This window comes from Centropristis striata, chromosome 21 (assembly GCF_030273125.1).
Source record: "Centropristis striata isolate RG_2023a ecotype Rhode Island chromosome 21, C.striata_1.0, whole genome shotgun sequence".
Classification (NCBI taxonomy): domain Eukaryota; kingdom Metazoa; phylum Chordata; class Actinopteri; order Perciformes; family Serranidae; genus Centropristis; species Centropristis striata.
The window spans coordinates 28947002-28969330 of NC_081537.1; the positions used below are offsets into that span (position 1 = coordinate 28947002).

At 38.2% G+C, this 22329-nt stretch overlaps 1 protein-coding gene across 1 annotated transcript in view; it reads right to left on the bottom strand.

Annotated features, from left to right (window-relative positions):
• Positions 1–18971, bottom strand: part of LOC131959696 (ras-associating and dilute domain-containing protein-like) — a 65724-nt gene extending 46753 nt beyond the window's left edge. Inside the window, exons 1-5 of the mRNA XM_059324911.1 lie at positions 18408–18971; positions 12589–12791; positions 10347–10521; positions 5831–6063; positions 2618–3066 (exon numbers count right to left, since the gene is read on the bottom strand). Of these exons, the coding sequence (XP_059180894.1) occupies positions 2618–3066; positions 5831–6063; positions 10347–10521; positions 12589–12791; positions 18408–18529 (1182 nt within the window). The 5' untranslated portion in view covers positions 18530–18971. The remainder of the gene's footprint in view (positions 1–2617; positions 3067–5830; positions 6064–10346; positions 10522–12588; positions 12792–18407) is intronic.
• Positions 18972–22329: the final 3358 nt, after the last annotated feature.

Sequence of the window (22329 nt, forward strand, 5' to 3'; positions counted from 1 at the left end):
TGAGTGGCAGTTGCTCACAGTTAAAGTCATGTGTAATCAGTCAGGAAGCAGCACCAGGGTTGTCTTTTTCTATTTCCTGAACAGTGTTTTGACACACAGTTTTTCTACATACTGTTCGCTGACCTTTTGCAAAATGATTCTCCCTCTGTCTCTGTCTTTATCCTGAGAAAACATGCTGTTAGAGCCGCAGCTCTGATGGGTTTTACCCTTTACTGTTGTTCAAACTGAATGTAATACAATGTGAGCATTTTGTATAGAAGCCACAACCAGCCACTATAAAGGTTAAATGATGGAGTCTGGTGGCATGTTGAGCTGTTTAACATATTTAACTAAAAAAGTACTCTTTAACCCATAAGAAAAATTCCTGAACAAATTAAAGTCACAATTTTAATATATGTTATGGAGGTGCAAACAAAAAGGCAAATGGTTATTTGTTTTTATTTATTATTAATTTGTTATTATTTTGTTACTTAAAAACTAATCAGAAAAAAAAATGTTGTTAAACAGAACTATTAATGTCACAATTTTAACATATGTTGTGGAGATACAAAAGAAAAGTCAATTTGTGTTTCTGTAAGCAGAAAATGTGTCTATTTTTTATTTTAAAATAAGAAATATCATAAACATAAATACCATAAACGCCTATTGTAACGTAGATGTCACATCACAGATCTTTGACATTTAGGGATAGAATTATTTTTTTTTTTTAAACATCAGAAATGTGTTCTATGTGGTCCACTTATAGAACACATCCTTTATGGATAACTGAATCTGGGTTCTTATGGGTTAAATGTCACAATTGCCTTTTGAACTCAAAAAAATTGGGGTCATTAAATCAACAGTTTCAGCTCTCCAGTAATGCCAATTTATGCAGTCCCAAGACTTTAACCATTGGTTCCAGCTCAATCATATCTTAGGGGGAAATTCAAAATTAGACAAACTTTTGCTGAGGAAAAAGCTGGCATGGTCATTTTTACCTCAACATCTCTGAATGAAAATGGGTTCTTGGAAGTCAATTGGGTTAAATCTGTAGGAGGAGTTCGTTAAAGTATGCAATGTGGAAATCGCGAAAATTCCATATTTGATCCAAGATGGCCGACTTCCTGTACATTTTAGGGTATGGTTTCTTGAGACTTTTTGGTGCGTCTTCCCATGATACTTGTATATACCAAATTTCGTGTTTGTACGACAAACCTGTGTGAGGGTTGTCACAGGTTTGTTGTACAAACACGAAATTTGTGAAACCAATGAAATACGTACATTTTCGAGATGATTGAATTTTGGTGCGAATTTGATGAGTTTTTGAATATGATAAAGGCCTCAAAAAGGTGATTAATTTGCTGTTCTAATAATAAACAGATCAATTACAATAGGGTCTTTGCACTTTCAGTGCTCGGTCCCTAATAAAAGATCTGTTTTAGTACCCCCTAAAATAATCAATATCAGTTTAAGTTCAGGCTACAGAAATTTTCACTGCTTTACCACGCCAAAAGAGAGCCAGTATATACTCTCTCGCCACCAGACTCCTTTGACAAAATCAATCCTTTAACCTTGCAGTGTGAACTGTGGTGTCCACAGCAGTACGTTGTTTTTTTTTTCCAAATGGTGACTCAACTAGCATTCACATTATTTATAACCTTATTGAATAACTTACTGTGGTAACCTACCTCACTGCTTTTTGCTCTGGCTGAGTGGACATTTTCATTTAAAAATACAGCAAAAGAATGCAGATGGACTCTGCCTTTAAACTGTGAGTGGTGTAACATTGTCTTTGAGTAAAATCTATGGGTCTTTAACCCATAAGAACCCAGACCCAGTAATCCTTAACGGAAAATGATGGGGGATATACCACAAACCAAGTGGACCACGTAGAACACATTTATGATGTTTTAAAAAAGTCTACCCCTAGATGTCAAAGATATGTGATGTGACATTTACGATACATTGGACGTTTATGGTATTTATGTTTATGATATTTCTTATTTTAAAATAAAAAATTAGACACATTTTCTGCTTTCAGAAGCACAAATTTGCCTTTTTCTTTGCATCTCCACAACATTTATCAAAATTGTGACATTAAAAGTGCTGTTTAACAACAAATTATTTTTCAGATTTGTTTTTAAGTAACAAAATAAGAATAAATCAATAATAAACTAAAAACAAATAACCATTTGCCTTTTTGTTTGCATCTCCATAACATATATCAAACTTTAATTTGTTCAGGAAATACGATCAGAGCAAGTTAAATGCAATACAGTAAACCCTATTAACGGATTAGAATTGTTAAATGGGTTTAAACTTAGCCTCGTAACAAAAAATCAGCTGTTTGAAATTAGCTACTTTTTCACATTTCTGTTCCCAGTCACAGCCACATATTGAAGAAGTCACTTCTTGTCAAAGTCACATGACCACAACACCAGGGTGTTGAGTATACGTCGCTTAGGGATTTAATGAGTTAATGTGAAGCATAAAGCTGAATATGGGAGATTTAAAGTGTTTGTTACACGGTGTCACCATGGGTTCTTATGGGTTAACTTCCAGAACGTGGGACGACCAAAATAGCACCTCCAACATATCAAGCTTATTGCTATATGTGTGTCGGATTGAGATACTCTACCTGTGTGAGGCTGCAGCCCTGCAGCAAAAGCAGGTATGGACAGTCATGAGGAGGGTGAATGGAGTACTGTGTGGTGTTATCGCCGCTGCTCTCCGTCTCCTCCCTCTCTGACTCCTCCACTTCCCGCTCGCCTCTCGGCCTCGATGGACAGAGGGTCTCTGTTTTGGCCTGCGACCCGCCGTTCCCCTCGGAGGGGACTGCAAGGCTGTGAATGTGATTCTGTTCTGGGCTTGTTTTTAAGCACTGGTAACTCTGCACTGACGTTTGATTCAGACTCTCTGAGTCCTGAGTCCTACTTGTGTCCTGTTTGGTCTCTGTATCAGAATCTATGAGGTCCATCTCACTTTTGCTCCTCCACAGTTTGTGTCCTCGCCCCATGGTCCTCTCAATGAGGGTGGAGGTCACTCTGGAGCGGCTCTTCTGCAGCTTTCGAGCCTGAGCATTGATACCTAATGGAAGATGAATAAAAAAATTAAACAGTTGGGAATTTGAACTAACACTGCTTTCAAAATGTCTGCAAATTGAGCTGCTATAGGGCATCAAATGAGTTCTTAAACCTGGAAGCAAGTTAGCATTTTAGCACCCTGGGGTTTAACCTCTCAAAATCAGCAAGGATTTTGAATGGCTTTGTGGTTCGTTGTAGGGCTGCCGCTGCACAATTATGGCCAAAATGATAATCATGATTATTTTCATCAATATTGTAATCACGATTTTTAATCACGATTATTCATCGTGTTAGGGAAACATCTGTATTTCTATTGCACTACTTTTAAACAAACAATAGGAACAGTTTTTAGTGTCTGTACAGAGTGTCTGGTGCTTGTTGTAAACAAACAGAGATCGCTTAGTGAACACCTCCTGCAGCAGCAGCACATACACACTGTACTGCTACAGAGCTAACTGTTAGCCTGTTAGCAATTTGCAGACTGGACGCTAAGGGGTTAACATCCCCTCCGGCTCTGTGACTGCAGCTGGGAGAGACTGCTGTGTGGGGGCTGGTGGCTCGTTAAGAAGAGTAAGAACGAGTTTCCAAAAGTCTCCAATACGACCAGAAAAGTAGCTGGACACTGCTTCGCCGGCTTTTTACAGCCTGCTTAGCGTTCTATCCAATCAGCAACCAGGCTTTTTTCAGGGGAGAAAACAGCCCTGCCCCCTGGTGGTTTGTGGACTACTGGTGTAGAAAGCGATTGAATAGATAGGCAGGAGAGCTGCATTTTAAAATGGATAGATCACCGACGATCAGGTTAATTGAATTGTGGCGGCCAAAATCGTGATCACGATTAAAATTTGATTAATTGTGCGGCCCTAGTTAGTTGTCTGAAATAAGGTCTGTGGTTAATACAAGCTGAAGAGATCTTCCCGTGTTGTTGTACGACATAATATATGTAAGCAAATACCCCCACTTGTGAATTTAGAAGTTTTTACATGTCCTTAAAAAGGTGGTTGCTAACAAGTGGCTAAATGACACTACAGTGGTTGTCGGGAACATTAAACGTCATCACACCGGACACGGATAGGAACTCTCTCACTAGTCACCCTTTTTCCAGTTCTCTTGCAAACTCGTACATTTGTAGATTGTAAATGATGTTAATCAACAATTTATTAGGCTACTGTTTAGCTAGCTTATCAAAACCACTGGTTAGCTTGTTGGAGACTGTCTGAAGCATAAAGTTAGTGACGTATTAACTTTTTTCCTTTTGTCAGCCTCATTAATGTTTCAAACATAATAAAAGTGGTGTTCATTTGGGGAAATGATCCTACTTAACAAAACTCATAAGCATTTTCTGCAATGATCCAAAATCCAATGCAAAAATCCCATAGGCAAATTGTCAATATGCCCCCATGGCGGTGCTACTTTCGAGTTGGCCTACAAAAATATGTCATTTTCTTTGCTCTCTATACAAATACATCAAGCACATGAGTAATGGAATGTAGTGATAGGCAGCGCCCATTTTTTCCAGCCTGTGTGTGTTCGGTTTGTACATGGTGTGTTTATGCCAGAGTCAACACAGAGAAGCCCCATACAGGAAACAGACCTCAGTGGAAAGAAAGACAGAGCTCATGGAAATAGAAAGTTCACCCAACAGCATGCATCCACAAGCTGACACTGATAGAAGGCAATCACAAGCTGCACCATTCATAAAAGCAAAACACAAAACATGACGCGCTTTTAAACCATTGCCACAGCTGTGTCAACCATAGCTGGGGCCTCCAGTCCAAATGATAGTAAGTGTGATCCGCCCTGCACATTTACAGTGCAGTAAAGTGTTCTGTTTGTTTTTTTTTGCTGTATAATGCTTTGTAAATGTCAGTGGATAAGATAATTTGCTGTGTAAAGCTGTTATGGCAATATGTTAACCCGTTGATGCACAACATGGGTCTAAAGTTCTTTATCTCTACAATATATTAATTTCATCATTCAGTATTCCAGGTTTTCCTCAATTAATTTGTTTTTGATCCTTATACATCCTAATTTTTTGGTTTAATTTCTTACTTTTTGAATAAAATCCCTTTTTGTATCACTACCCTTCTAATGCACAACATGGGTCAAAAATTACCTGTATCCATTTTCAATGTTATTTCATGTATGACTGAGTTTTTCTATGATATATCTTTGAAATTAATGTATTTTATCATTTATTGTTCAAGTATTCAGTAAAGATCTTGTTTTTGTTTAGCACAAATCAACACAATGATCTGTTATCAAAAACAAGGTATTCAAAGAATACTTGGACTATTCAATCATAAAATAAATTGATTTAAAAAGAAAGAAACACACAGCCAGAAATAACATGAAATAACATGGGAAATGAATTTTTGACCCATGTTGTGCATCAAAGGGTTAAAACTGTAAAGTGTAAGAGAAACAGTGTGTCACTAGAAGAAGTTGAATTGAATTACACAATGTCTGCAGTGTTCATTAAATTACATTTTTAAGGGCAGTTAGAATGGAATATAAGTCCAAATTTGTAGCCCAAATTCAAAAGAGAGAAAAGAAGAAATTGTAGAAGCATTAAAATTGGTCTGTGTGGCTTGGCTAATTTTCAGTGGAAAAACTGTGTGCCAACAAACCACATTTTTACTGTGAGAACTCTAAAACTGGGTTTAATACTGACAATACTTCATTTAATGGGACCAACTGTTGTTCCAGGGCATGCAGACAGCCTGAATAAGGATGTGGTAGGCTGTGTAATGATCAGTCAGACACTGTACCAGCAGTAATGGTGTCTTTGTCTTTGGATGTAATCTCCTCCACTGAGCTTCTCCTCTGGATTTCGAATCGTCTCACCAGGCCTTCCCTGGGTTTCCATAGTGACTGCAGGAGGAGGGGCTTCTCATTGTCGCTCACGACTCTGAAGCCTTCTGTCTTCCACTGATGACTTCCAGTGGAGCCGATGGTGTCACACAGAACATAGGACTCTGCCTCCTCCTTGCCCAGGCCATACCTAGAGAGAATAAATAGGAGGATTATCATTATATTGATATAGCCTAATATTTCTGCATTCTGGGGTCCCTAAACAGGCTTTGAATTACATTAATTGGGTATCACTGGAAAGCTGAGACTCTTGTGGATTCAATGTGCCCCCTTTTATTCATGTAAGATGATATTATTTTCCATAGGAGCCCATGGGAGCATTTCTTGAAACTTGACCTCATTGAATAAAATGACCTATTGTGACTTCAAAGCCTCATGAAACTTTACAACCACAAACTAGAGCTGTATGACTTCAAATAAGAGGGATTCTCAGACGTGTAAAGTACAGAAGTGCTCACCATCCAATTGCAAACACATTATGGGACATAGTCAAGCATGGGAATGGACTTATACGTCCATGGTCTGAATCCTTATACTGTACACCTCAAAACGTTTAATTAATTGATTAATTAAGTAATTTCTATTTATGACCAGAACAACATGACACACAAATGTATCTTCGGATCCCCAGCTTTCAGATGATGTACACCACTTGTATGTGGCATTTATTGTTGACCTGCTATCTCCCCCTAAAAATTCACTGCCCACAACCCAGAATTCTCAATAAAAAGGGGCCAAATGATAATACAGTTAATGTAGAAGCAAATTACCTATTTACACATCCAGCAGACATGCAGATGCTTTATTAAATTTTGAGTTTTTGTGTTTCTTAGTTTTTCCGGCCACCATATGAATGTTCCAAAATTCAATTGACTTTTACCTCTAGTTTGGTCTTAGCCAGCTCCTAACAGGACATTTCTGTCTCTTTAGTAGACTTTTTATACTCCACTATGTTTACCAGCTAGTCACTAACTTGATCCATCTGCCATGAAGTTCTTGCTTTGCAGGTTGCTTTCAGTGGATTTATCAGCGCCATTTTTTAGAAAAAAGCTAACCATTGCTGCTGGAAATGAAGGTGGTGAAGTAGTGAGAATGGACTTAAACTGTGCTGATAGTCAATCAATTTGGAAGAGCACAGTTTTAAATATTTACTGAGTTCTTTCATGTCGTTGTATCATTTTTGTTTGATAACAGGGCTGCCAAGTTTCAGAAAATGACAAGAGTGAGACTCTAGCACCATGATGACTTTGGCCTTTTAACGTCGATTTATTCCTTAAGACTGATGTCCTCACCTACATGCCAGCGGCCAGGGGCGAGTCGAGGGTCAGAGCTTTAGGGCTGCTGAGCACCCATTGAGCCCCGCTGCCACCACACACCCTCAATCAACAGTCATTAGAATAGATTAGATTGAACTTTATTGTCACTGAACAAAGTAACAGCTACTTGGACAACAAAATGTAAGATATAGGCCATCTTTCTCTTTCCCTTGGCACTTTTTTTGGTCATTTTGTGTCTTTTTTAGTTATTTTGTGTCTTTTTTTGGTCATTTTGTGTCCTTTTTAGTTATTTTGTGTCTTTTTTCTGTCATTTTGTGTCTTTTTTGTCATTTTGTGTCTTTTTTAAGTAATTTAGTTTTTTGTCATTTTGTGTCCTTTTTAGTTATTTTGTGTCTTTTTGTTTTTTTTGTGTCTTTTTTAGGTCATTTTGTGTCTTTTTAAAAGTAATTCAGGTTTTTTCTGTCATTTTGTGTTTTTTTTAGTAATTTTGTGTCTTTTTTTCTGTCATTTTCTTTCTTTTTTTTTAAAGTAATTTAGGTTTTTTTCTGTCATTTTGTGTGATTTTTTTTAGTTATTTTGTGTCTTTTTTTTTTTTATCTCGGACGTCTGGTCACTTATAGCATATAAGAATATTCAATTACTGTTAAGCCAACTATGAATAATAAGACATGCCAAAACATGTGTCCTTTATCATAGCTACACGTATGACAAAAAAACGCGTGAAAATCAGTAGTATTCAGTGAGGTAAGATTAATTAAATGCGCTGACAGTTATATGCTCCTGTCAAACTAATTACACTGAGTGGAGCGGATCACCACTCCAAGACGGCGGCCGAATTTCTCGCGTCACAGCAGCTGATGCTGCGTCTATTTGTCTATGGGCGTGTCTGCTCCGCCTTCCGCCATGTTTGCCAAAAGAGAGAGAGAGCGAGAGCGCGAAGGAGAGAGATTTAATATGAAATATATTTAATGTAAAATATTTAATATGTTTGTATTAATATTTAATGTATTGTATTAATTGTATTGTAATTGAATTGCATGTCTGTATGTATGTTCTGCTTTTGGCAACAAAGGTTGATACCATTCATGCCAATAAAGCTAATTTGGTTCCATTTGTACACTGTCAGAGTTAAGGATAGACCTTGAAATTTAGAATTTTGAGAAACACTGCTTTAGGGGGGTCTAAATTGATATTCACAAGTCTGTAACTCTAACATACACACACACACACACACACACACACATTGAGACTAACGTTAGAGTCTCTTTTTCAAGTGTGAACTGGTCAAGAGTAGAGGCAAATAAATGTTACACAGCTCTGCAACAAATACAGGACAGTGATAGACTTATAGCAGCCTTAAAACAGTACATATTAACTAGGAAACTCAAGGAGAAACAGTGAATCAACTGTCAACAAAATTGAGTAGTTAATTACCATCTGTCTTCAAGCAACGTCGAGTGGGTTTTAAATGTCGGCGCTGTTGTGTGCGAAAGAAAGTTAGAGACGCCAAGACCCGCCTTTCGTTGCTTCTGATTGGTTTATATTGCGTGGTGCCTTCCGCGGTTGGTTAGATTTAGGCACAAAGGACTGATGGATTGGTCTGGGATTGGTTATCTCGGTCAGTGAATCAGAGTTACTCGAGATACGGCAAGCCGCGAGGACGAAAGTTTATTAGGATGAAAAAAATAAATACAGGGTATTGAATGGGGAAATATAAGCGTGAGAAATGTCAAGTGTGGCGTGTGGTGTGAGAATGGGTTAAATTGCGTGACTGTCACACTCAAAGCGTGACACTTGGCAGCTCTGTTGATAAGCAACATAGCTTTTTGGAGTTAAAAAATTACGAATATGAAACACACTACGTTAACTAGCTAACAAGCTGGTTGAACTGTAGCAGCTGATGACAACATAGTCAGTTGCACAGAATTTTAAATGAAGCATGTGTGTTTACATGAGTATTAGTATTAGTGGTTGGTGGACTATTGGTGTAGAAACTGCTTGATTAGATATGCAGGAGAGCCGCATTTTAAAATGGAAACATCGCAGACAATCAGGTTAATTTAATCGTGGGGGCCAAAATCGTGATCACGGTTAAAATTCGATTAATTGTTCAGCCCTAATGAGTATATTGGAGTTACAGTCACAAGTCTGCCCTCTTTTTTGGCGGGTGAACATCTATAGCACTTCACTCATAGCGTTGTTCTCATTGGGAATGGATTGAACTGCTCCACTCTGCAATTCAACGCTCCATAAAGCAGAGGGAACTGCAGAGTTGGGTGGTTATCAGTGGATTTGCACCTCCTTTTACATTATACATTGTAATTTGATCCATAAGTAATCTAAAAATTGTGATTAGAGCAGCCTTAATGGAAACCACCACTAAACTGTTTTTATTACTTTCTTCAATCTCATTATCATAATGTCATTATCAGAGATATTTCATTAGACCAGCTTACAGTAAAGAAATTACCTATCAACAGTCATGATCATGCAGTGTGCTTAATGTATTTGCCAACCCATTACTAAACAAGAGATCCAGTAATGATACGGCTAAATGTCACTGCTGCAGTGTAAATTTTCACTGAGGGAAAAGAAAATGATTTAGTCTTTCCTCTACAAGCTGAATACCACTTGTTAATCATTCCATTATGTTTTTGGCTGAAACATAAGCAAAGACTGACAGACATTCACTCTCCAGAGAGGCCACATTACAGCCCTGGCAGACACTGGCTGTCTTTCACACAAATCTGTGGTTTGCTCTAGACCTTTTCAGAACTACTAAATAAACTATTTGGCCAGTACCAACACTGAGCACCCTGTACTGCAATTATAATAAACAGAATAACGGGTCAGGCCGACTTGGTTCATTTGAAATATACTAATCACATCAACATGAACATGTTCTCCTTTCTTCGACTGCCAAAGTTTTGTGCGTCAATGACTGTTCTGACTGCTTTTATATACAAATGGTGTAGCACAATGGTATATTACGGCAGAGGCAACATGTGGATGAACATAATATAACTCACTCAAGTAGACACACAAGGCCCCACATGCAAAGTAGACACATATGGCAGGCAGACACACGCACACATACACACACACACACACGTGAACAGATTACACATGGCCTTACCGCTCAAGGGCCTCTTTGACGAGTTCTTTTGCACTGGAGTGTGTGGTGGCCAGGACGCTCTTATAATGAGCTCCCTCACAGATTTCACTGCCGAAGATCTTCAGGATTCCTGGAGCAGTTATCTGATTGGACAGCTCAGATGGGTCGTCTGCTTTTAAAACATCTGCAGAGATAACTGTATGACATGACATGACAACAAAGGGAAGTTTTAATGCTTGGTCTCAGTTGTGGTTGGTTCATTAGTACTGATGGCAGATTTACCATAAACCCAATAGGAAAGATAATCCTATTGTATCATAAACACTAATGAGGCAGCTTGTATCCAATAAACCAATTCTTTGTACCAATTTGCCAATATCGATATACAAAATAGTCAATCAATGGTTACAATTAACAGGCATTTATGGATGTAGAACACAACTAACAGTGGAAGTGTTTAAAATTGAACTCGATGCTAGTTTAAAGCCCACATTTAAGTCCCTCACTTGCCTAAACGCCCCTAATTTAAATACGAGCAGTCCGGAGCGGACTTTTGTCAGGACTCTTTTAGTCCCTGTGGAAGAGCAGGGTCTTCTTTCTCCCCTGAAAACAGCCTGGGTACTGCTTGGATAGATCGCTAAGCTGGATGTGACGTAGTACTCTACACAACAACAACACAAGCCATTTGTAAAAGCCGGCAAAGCATTGTTCCCAACTTAGTGACTTTTTTGCTAAATTTAGCGACTTTTCAGACCCTCATAGCAACTATTTTCAAGAAAGCGACTGGAGACAAATCCAGCAACTTTTTCTGGTGTTATTGGAGACTTTTGGAGACTTGTTCTCACTCTTCTTAACGAGTATAACCGGTGGCTCATTAAGAAGATTAAGAACGAGTCGAATCGGCACAGTCCTCCTGCAGCAGTCTCTCCCAGCTGCAGTCACAGAGCCGGAGGGGATGTTAACCCCTTGGCGTCCAGTCTGCAAATTGCTAACAGGCTAAGTTGTTCGCTTATCGATCTCTGTTTGTTTATAACAAGCACCAGACACTCTGTACACAGTAAGCGATGCCGTTAATTCAAAATCACTATGTTTATGATCAGCGGAGACTCTGTGCATAATTAGCCATGCTGCTTTCAGCTGCTGACGTTGAGCACAGTTAGCGACGGCGGAAACCATACATCACCTCCGGAGTCTCTAAATCCCTCTGGGGGCTAACTTGTAGTGGAGACAAACAGAATGAGTGGGCTTTTGAGAGGGAGTGGCCTGAAACTTTCCTGGTGGCCACTTTCCCCCCTAGTCAAAACACGGCTAATTATGTTTTATGGGGTGACAAGGCTGTGATCAAGGAATGGTAAGGTTTAGGAGCAAAACAACTTAGATAGGGTTGGGGAAAGATTTTGCTTAAAAAAAATCCATGGAGAGTGTATATTTTTTTGAGCAACTTCAGACCAATGGGTTTTTATTTTTTTGGGATGATGTCCCATCGGACAGATGGACCTTCATCTAGATCTGAACCAGGTCTGTGTTCTGTTACATTGTATACATTTGGTCCTGTTGGTTTTGGTTTCACACTGCAAAAGGAATAAGGGACTTTACAAGACAATTCAACTGGACACGTCATCTCCCTGTGTACTTCCGTGGCTCATTTTGTTTTGGTTACGCTGCGTTGCTAGGTCGGCCAGCATCTGACGTCAGTGTTACTTCCTTAACGTGTTTACACTAAATGAATCCAGCAAGCCACCTTTTACCTGTGGTAATACTTTTGCTGGTCTTTTGCTACCAGCAACACCAGCTTAATGAGCAATACGTAAGAGTACTTGGTATTCGCAAGATGAGCCTCGTCATCATGCGAAAACTGTATCACCGTCGACAGGAGAGGAGGAGAAAATGGAGTTATGGCAGAAAACTTCCTGTCATTGATACGAAGGTCCGAACTATAAAAAAAGTTGTTTTCAAACTGCAAAAGGTTCGGACCTTGGTTCATTTGGTCCAGACCGAGACCACCTCTTTTGGTCGGAACAAACTTTGGTCCTTTGGTGCGGACCACGGCAACTTTCACAGCTGGAATTTAGGTTCAGATCAAACTGAAAAGTCCTAGTCCGGACCACACGAGATAGGTGTGAAAGCGCCCTAAAACAGCGACCATAAAACATTTTGATTTTGTAACACATCACATGAAGCGATGCGTCAGGATACATTATGTAATAACAACAAAATCCCTGTACAAACAGGCAAAGAGAAATGTAAAGTCATTAAGACGTACAGCTTCCCTTCCTGGCTGGGATGGACAGTGAGGCCCTGATGCCTGCTGTCAGTGCCATGGAGCCTGAGTTGACGGCCGGGCCGCGGTGGAAGACACCTGAGAGACGGTTAGTTTGGCGACGGATACGGCTCTTGCTGGGCTGTTTGATGGAAACACCCTCTGCTGACCTGTTGGTGGATGAACTGCCAGTGGAAGAAGCTGATCTGAGAATAAAGAAGAGAAAGATACTTGATGAGAGTCCAGCAAGACACTAAATCCTTACCAGCTTATCTGTACCTACGCTCCTGAACTTTACTGTATTTCCACTCCATGGTACTGCATGGCTCTACACAACTTGACTCACTCTTCTTTGGTTTGCTATTAGCAAGTTGAATAATGTTTTTTGGTAGCACCCTAGCTGGGGTTCAAAGTGAACTGAGTCTCTACTAGAAGATGGAGTTAAAATGAGGCAGCCAAGCTACTATTTATTTATTTATTTATTTGCACCATAAGAAAAGACAATTACAAAAAAACGAAATGAAACAAGAATAGTAAGTGCAGGAGATGTTAAAAAAAACCTATATGGGCTTATAAAAAGCACCTCCCCAAGAAATGTACAGCAATTCAAAAATAAATCAACAACAATGAGAGAAAGCAACAACAAATAACAACAAAAAAGAAAGCAATACAAAAAGTCAGAAAAACAACATGGGTGTGTATAAAGGTAGAATAATTGTGTTTGTATTTGAGTGTATGAGCATGTATAAGAGATAATGATCCAATGATAACTATACTGGAAAATAAACTATTAGGAGTCTTGATTTAACAGGTAAGCTTTCAGTCTGAACTCAAAATTATTGAGGGATGAAGATAATTTAACTACATGAACATGAGAATTCCAAAGTATAGAGCTTCTATAAGCAAAAGAAAACTGAGTATGTGTAGTGCGACAAAAAGGAAGATGAAGTTTATCTATAGCAGCCACAATATTTTTTATTCACTCCTTTACATTACACAGAGACCACCTCTTTTTTTAAAAATGGTAGCCGTACAAATTGTCCCACTGAAGATGATGTCACTGCCGTTACAAGCTGTGGTGTTCATGGTGATCAGCTGAGAGTACTGAAGGTACTGTCTGCAATGGAAAGTTAAATAGGTTTACTGCGTTTTATTAGCATTTACTGTCACACTAGTTTTTATCTCCTGTGTTTCATGCAGGTTTGCTCACACACACACACACACACACACACACACACACACACATAAGCAGAGGAAAGGGTGGAGTGATGGCTCGACAGTCTGCCAACTTGTCGCTCTCACTACCAATATTAGCTGCTCTTTGGCTTGCATTGTGCCACAACGGCAGCACACAAAATGGTAAATGGCCTGCACTTGTATAGCGATATTTCTGGTTGAAGCGACCATTCAAAGTGCTTTAACACTAAAGATCATCATTCACACATTCATACACACATTCGTACAATGGTGGCCAAGGCTACCCTACATGGGGTCGCCTCCCACCATCACTAATCCATCCATTCTCAGGAGAAGGCACCATCAGGAGCAATTCGGGGTTCGGTATCTTGCCCAATGATACTTCAACTGCCTTGATGTGCCATGGTCAGGGATCGAATAGCCGACCTTACGATTAGGGCTGCACAATTAATCAAATTTTAATTGGACACGATTTTGGCCACCACGATTAAATTAACCTGATCGTTGGCGATATTTCCATTTTAAAATGCGGGATGCCTGCATATTTAATGAAGCACTTTCTACACCAGTAGTCCACCAACCACCAGGGGGCGGGGCTGTTTTTCTCCCCTGAAAAAAGCCTGGTTGCTGATTGGATAGAACGCTAAGCAGGATGTGACATAGTACTGGACGCCACAACAACACACGCCATTTGTAAAAGCCGGTGAAGAAGTGTTGCTAACTTCGCAAATTTGTTGCTTCATTCAGCAACTTTTCAGACCCCCTTAGTGACTTTTTTTCTAAAAAGCGACTGGCGACACATCCAGCGACTCTTTCTGGTGTAAAGACTCCTTCTTACTCTTCTTAACGAACCACCGGCCCCCACACAGTCCTCCTGCAGCAGTCTCTCCCAGCTGCAGAGCCGGAAGGGATGTTAACCCCTTAGTGTCCAGTCTACAAATAGACTTACAGTGTAAGAGGCTTACAGTTAGCTCTGTAGCAGTACAGTGTGTATGTGCTGCTGCTGCAGGAGGTGTTCACTTAGCGATCTCTGTTTGTTTACAACAAGCACCAGACACTCCGTGACACACACTACAAACTGTTCCTCTTGTTTGTTTAAAAATAGTGCAATAAAAATACAGATGTTTTCCCTAACATGATGAATAATCGTGATTAATAATAGTGATTACAATATTGATCAAAATAATCGTGATTATCATTTTGGCCATAATCGTGCAGCCCTTCTTACGATCAGGTCAACCATCTTCAACTTGGCCTTGTAGATATGTTTAACCCAGCGGTGAGCACAGTTCAGACCGCATTGTGTCTAGAAGTCCCATTAGGCTGAAAAACTGTACATGAAGGCTGAAGTTCAACCATGTTGTTCTGTCGGTATTAAGCTTTGTACAGAGGAAAAGTCAGCAGGCAAGTAAACTAATTTATGCAGAATAAAGTGCAATAAACTTAAGCCTGAGTTCCGAACACAGACTCATGCTCAGCATCCCTCAGAAAACTAGAATATTTGAATAGTACGGAAGCTCTGGAGACCAAAAACTGGTATCCGGGGCAGCCCTACACAGCAAAAAAAAAAATACCTGTTGTTCTTACGGTAAAAAACCGGCAGCTGTGGTTGCCAGAACTTTACCCTAATAAATACGGTGCAACTTTTTCTAATTTTACGGTAAAATTATATTAGCACTGTTGATTTCACATTTAAAATTCTCATTTTAATCCATATTTTACCGTAAAAAATAAAACGTTTTTCCATCAAAAGAAACGCTGTTCTGCCATATAATTGACAAGAAAATACTTTATAAATGCCGCATGAATTACAGATTTTCCCATTAAATATCACAGTATATTTCTGCTCGAGATATGGTGTTTAGTACATTTAACAGTGAGAAAAGTATTTTTACAAAAAATAAATGCAAAAATGATGGCAAACACAGTGCCAGTGTATTTTACAGTGGAGTAATTTATTTAAAAAATTAAAAAACTGAAACTGAATTAACCCATTTATCATTGTACGTCTTTTACTGTCATGGTTTAGCAGTTTTCACCGTAAAATCTACAAACATTTTTTACAGTGTAGTATTTAGTAGAAGGGGAAAAAGGAAGCATGAGAAGCAGAATACACATATCCACATATGCTACATATAGATTCACATTGAGACAATATATAAGAATCCCCTCCAGAAAACCTACATCATCATCACCTTTCTTCAATGCAGCGTCTGTCCCCAGCACAGTGCCGTCCGCTCTCCTTCACCATGCCTCCCTCCGCTCTCTCAGTACATGAACCAAATAATGAAGTGTTGTTTTACTTGTGACCAAACCTCTAAGCTTCTTATCACCCTGGTTCAAAGGTTCTCTGCAGTTACGCCACCACTTGGATGAAAAAGATTTCCAATTAATAATATTAGTGCGACTGACTGAAGTCTGTGATAGATATTGATGCATAACACAGCTGTGCGTGGAGGTTAATGAGAAGTTAATGCTGTTTTCTTATTGTTTTGTTGGATTTATTAAAACACATGCTTTAATGTTGGATTTTTTTTTAACTTTCCCTTATGCCATCTAAACATTGTCTCCACCATAATCAATTAAAGACCTTAACTGTCCAATAGAACAGCTATTCTCAACCTTGGGGTCCCGACCCCAATTGCGTCACGAGATGATTTCTGGGGGTCGCCAAATCATTTTGGAAGTCAGCTCTGTCTCCACTGTGGTCTTTTTTTGGTCAATTTGTGTCTTTTTTGGTCATTTTCTGTCTTTTTTTGGTCATTTCCTGTCTTTTTTTGATCATTTTGTGGTCAATTTGTGTCTTTTTTGGTCAATTTGTGTCTTTTTTGGTAATTTTCTGTCTTTCTTTGGTCATTTTGTTTGTTTTTTGGGCAATTTGTGTCTTTTGTGGTCATTTTTTGTCATTTTGTAGTCAATTTGAGTCCTTTTTTGCTTAATTTTATGTAATTTTTTGGTAATTTTGTGGGATTTTTTTTTTATCATTTTGTGTCATTTTGTGGTCAATTTGATTCTTTTTGGGGTAATTTTGTGTCTTTTCTGACAAATCGCAAAGTATCAAGTTCTTACTTTCCAAGGAGTATCTGGCTTGAAGCTGACTGTTACACACTCAGGAGGTCAGAATGGACCTTTAAACGTATAACAAAGGACTTAGATTAAAAGTAACAATAAAATATAAAAATATATAAATGCACAGACAGAGAGATGTTTTAGTTCTCCGGCCCAAGGCACTGCTTAGGGCCCCGTGGCCACTAGGGGGCCTCCAAGAACAATTAACAAAAAATATATTTTGTTTAATATTGTGCATGTATGAGTGATGCTTTCTATATGATCAAAGATATATTATTGTACAAGAACGCCGTTTTATGTCAACAAAGTGATGCTGCTGAGGCCTAGTGATTCTTACTGCCTCTATTTAATATCAAAGCTCCGCTCCAGCGGTTACGTTGCCTCCTGCCGTGCAGTGCGCACTGCTCATCCAAAGCGCAGGTAGTTGGAGGCAAAACAATGTTGCAAAAAAGGACATATCCTTCAGTAGCAGAGGAAAGAAAGAGCAAGAGGAGGAAAAACGTCCAGATAAATGTATGTTTGCACGTTTTTAAAAGTCAAAAATAATAAACCAGATGACACTTTTACAGTAAATACAATGATTTACGATTTGGTTTGCTGTGTAAATCAACCTCATGTCACTCTTATAGTTGAATGTGACACATTTTTAGATTAAAAACCATATGTGACACCCTGGAAAACATTCATTCATTGGTATTATTTGTGTTATTATTGCATTGGTATTATTTATGGAATTAACTGGACCACCCCCTTAACCCTCTGGAGTCCATGAGAGCGCCGAAGCACGACTTCTTGTTTTGGCTTTTCCAGAAGTTTCCATGTCCAATTTAATGCATTTACCCTTTTTTTTAGCAATGGTTAAAAAAAACACCTTGAAGTGTATTAACATGATTTTACTTTTTTTGCAGAGATTTTTCTAATTTATCTTTGTGCATTTAGCATTTGTAATGCGATCTTTTGTGGGGGTTTTTTTTGTAATTTCTTTGTGTTTTTATCTGTTTTTTGTAATTTCTTTGTGTTTTTTGATGTGTGTTTTTTGTCATTTTTGTGTGTTTTTTGTATTTTTATTGTGTTTTTGGTGTGTTTTGAGTGTGTTTTTTTGTAATTTTGTGTGTGTTTTTGGTTTGTTTTACATGTGTTTTTTTGTCATTTTTTTGTGTTTTTGTGTGTTCAAAATGTTGATCCAGTAAGTCAAAATGTAATAAGAATCAGGTCATATAGGTGAGGTTGTGCTGAAAACAATGATACCAACAAGTCATGGTAAAGATTTTTTAAGTGGTTTATACTGAAAGGAATCCAAAACCAACAAAATAGCCCCAAACTCCAAAGGGTTAAGTCATGTGAATACTTCTAAGGATTAAATGTGTGAAGAAATATCAGGCTGACAATAGGATAATGTAAACAACACTGCCAGAGCCACAATGAATTTATAGTAGGTGTGGGGATGATCAACAATCAATATTATTGGCAGAAATAGAATTACGGCCCCATGGAGGCTTGGACCGGCTCTGATTGTGCCAATGAGTTTCTAAGAGAAAATCGTGGTTCATACTCACTGCTGAGATCCATCACTTGTCTTCCTTCCCAGCTTGACAAACCGTCTCTTTGATGAAGCTGCAGGTAAAGACGGAGGTCTTGGTGGGAGAGAACGCAAGTCTTGAGATTTCATGTGATTCATTCCTGTCTGACGGACTCGGATAACCCTGCTTACTTAAAGTCTTCCAGAGAATTTTAAGCGAAGACAGATCAGCCTGTGATGCGCGCAGATGACTTTGCTTCATTCCTGGGATGTTTGATCCAGGACAAGCGTCACAAAGCCGTTCAGCTGCTGCTCCACTCCGGAACAGGCGCTGCAGATGTTTCCAGCCCTCATCCAGCTGTTGGAACTGCTGCTGTAGCCGGGCTGGTCGCTCCAACAACGGGCCCGAGTCGCAGCTTTACTTCACTCTGACTCTGTGACGCATCAAATGAGCAGCAGATCGAGCTGACAGGCCGACAGGTGGACAAATGTAAAAAAAAATATGTAAGAAGTGAATTTATTCCGCCCTGCGATGCTGAAGGGGTCACTTCGTTTCAGATTCAGACCGAACCGGCTCTCCAGATGTGCGTCCACAGCGCAACTGCTTGGAGATGCCAAGTGCACACACCCGCCCACACATTCTAAAACTTTCAAAATAAAATCCTCTCAGGAGAACGCCTTTCGTGTTTTTTTTCTCGAAATCTAAAGCCAACTGAAATGTAGGTGGCCAGAAAACACAACAAATCAAAAAACACAACAACAAATCAAAAAACGCAACAACGAAACAGAAAACAACAACGAAACAGAAAACAACAACAAAACAGAAAACATAACAACAAATCAAGACACACACAACAAAACAGAAAACACAACAACAAATCAAGGAACACACAACAAAACAGAAAACACAACAACAAATAAAGAAACACACAACAAAACAGGAAACACAACAGCAAATCAGAAAACATAACAACAAATCACAAAACACAACAACAAAACAGAAAACACAACAGCAAATCCATAAACACAACAACAAAACAGAAAACACAACAAATCAAAAAACACAACAACAAATCAAAAAACAACAAAACAGAAAACACAATGACAAATCAAGAAACACAACAACAAACAGAAAACACAATAACAAATCAAAAAACACAACAAAAAAAATCAAAAAACACAACAACAAAACAGGAAACACAACAACAAATCAAAAAACACAACAACAAATCACAAAACACAACAACAAAACAGAAAACACTGTGTTTTCTGTGTTGTTGTTGTTGTGTTTTGTGATTTGCCGTTGTAATTTGCACTTCAAGGCCACCAAAGAAATGTGATTGGTTAAGCTATAATTTGAATTTTTAATCAATGTATATATTGCATTGCCACTTTGCTTATTGCAAATATCTAAATGCAATTTCATTACCAAAGTGCGCATTTAACCCTCTGGAGTCTCCAAAAGCTCCAAATCCAGACTTCTTCATCACATCAGACTAGAAATCACATCAGACATCACACCTGATACACACACTTTTCCAAACAGTTAATTTCATGCTCAAAATCACACAGTGTAACTAAACACAAACACACACTTCCAAAATACAATAATACACTAACACAATTCACCAAATCTACCAAAACACTGACACACGTTGTCTTCAACAGAAACATTTAGTCAGTCACAGCACAGTGTCATAAAAAACACTGACAACTGATGGAAGAACACAAACTCAATCACTTTGCATGTGTCAAATCAACTTTTTTCCTTTTTCTTTTACAATCAACAGATTATTGTATTGATCATACATGTAAATTAACCCTCTGGAGTCTCCAAAAGCTCCAAAGCATGACTTCTTCATCATCCAGACTAGAAAACAAAGCAGCGTGGAGCCCTACTGTAAATTTACCTCTAAAGTTCGGGCTGTAAACTCCATGAGGCCAGTTTCAGTTTGATGATGATATACCAAGTAAAACTGGAGACAAGATCAAATATATTCAGTATAAAATGATAGAACTGGATGTAACCCTCTTATATGTTATATTTGCAACCTTTGTTCTCATCTGCAACATTTAAAATTCTTTATTGAGCATGATAGTGTTTTGAAAGTAAAAAAGATTCAAAATCACATTTTATGTTGGACTGAAGGACTATAAAAGACACAAAATGACCAAAAAAAGACACAAAATGACTTACAAAGACATGAAAAGACATGAAAAGGATTCAAAAATACACAAAATAGCCCAAGACTCCAGATAATGTTTGTGATGATGTTCTTCATTTTTCATTTGTTGGCCATGAATTTTGTCCCTTTTTTGTACAACACTCAGTACAGAAAGTGACCGAGCCATGTCAGAGCAGCTTTGCAGAATGTTTACATATGAAAGAAGAAGATAGTGAATGACAGGATTTGCAGTTAACACTTTACTGTATTGCAAATGACAATGACTTACAGTAAAGTAAAGAGGGGAAAAAATCAGCTGTCATTCATTACTGTATTGTCAAATAGACAAAAAGAAAAAGGAGCAGAAGCTGTGATCAATGTAATCTACAATCCATTAGTTTTGAACATGAGGTTTTCTGTTTTGACAAACCGTGTGAAAACAATTGAAAATTCACCAGTTAACATCTACTGTTTTGGTCTTGATTGAGCTTGCGTGTAAAAGGAGTTAAAACTAGTTTTAAATGTGTAAAATGTGTGTATTTTGTGTCAAAAGAAGAAGAATTGTGTTAATTGTATCGTCCACACAGGCTGATGTTGTGGTAACTGTGTGAAGAGTTTTGAAAAAGCGTTAAAAGTATTGAACAACGGGTCATAGCGGTTGTAAAAAACTGTAACTGGTGAATTTTCAATTGCTTTCACACAGTTTGTCAAAACAGAAAACCTCGTGTTCAAAACTAATAGATTGAAGATTACATTGATCACAGCTTCTGCTCCTTTTTCTTTTTGTGTATTTGACAATACAGTAGTGAATGACAGCTGATTTTTTTTACCTCTTTACTCTACTGTAAGTCATTTTCATTTGCAATACAGTAAAGTGTTTACTGCAAATCCTGTCATTTACTGTCTTCTTCTTTATAAACATTCTGCAAAGCTGCTCTGACATGGCTCGTTCACTTTCTGTACTGAGTGTTGTACAAAAAAGGGACAAAATTCATGGCCAACAAATGAAAAATGAAGAACATCATCACAAACATTGTCTCTATGGAGTCTTGGGCTATTTGAATAATATTTGAATAATTTTCAGTCTTTGTAAGTCATTTTGTGTCTTTTTTAGTCCTTCAGTCCAACATACTGTAAAATGTGATTTTGAATCTTTTTTTACTTTCAAAACACTATCATGCTCAATAAAGAATTTTACAGTAAATGTTGGAAATGTGAACAAATGTCGCAAATCTAACATATAAGAGGGTTCCATCCAGTTCTATCATTTAATACTAAATATATTTGAGCTTGTCTCCAGTTTTACTTGGTATATCATCATCAAACTGAAACTGGCCTCATGGAGTTTACAGCCAGAACTTTATAGGTAAATTTACAGTAGGGCTCCACGCTGCTTTGTTTTCTAGTCTGGATGATGAAGAAGTCATGCTTTGGAGCTTTTGGAGACTCCAGAGGGTTAATTTACATGTATGATCAATACAATAATCTGTTGATTGTAAAAGAAAAAGGAAAAAAGTTGATTTGACACATGCAAAGTGATTGAGTTTGTGTTCTTCCATCAGTTGTCAGTGTTTTTTATGACACTGTGTTGTGACTGACTAAATGTTTCTGTTGAAGACAACGTGTGTCAGTGTTTTGGTAGATTTGGTGAATTGTGTTAGTGTATTATTGTATTTTGGAAGTGTGTGTTTGTGTTTAGTTACACTGTGTGATTTTGAGCATGAAATTAACTGTTTGGAAAAGTGTGTGTATCAGGTGCGATGTGCGTTAACAGTTTTGAAAAAGTTTTTAAGG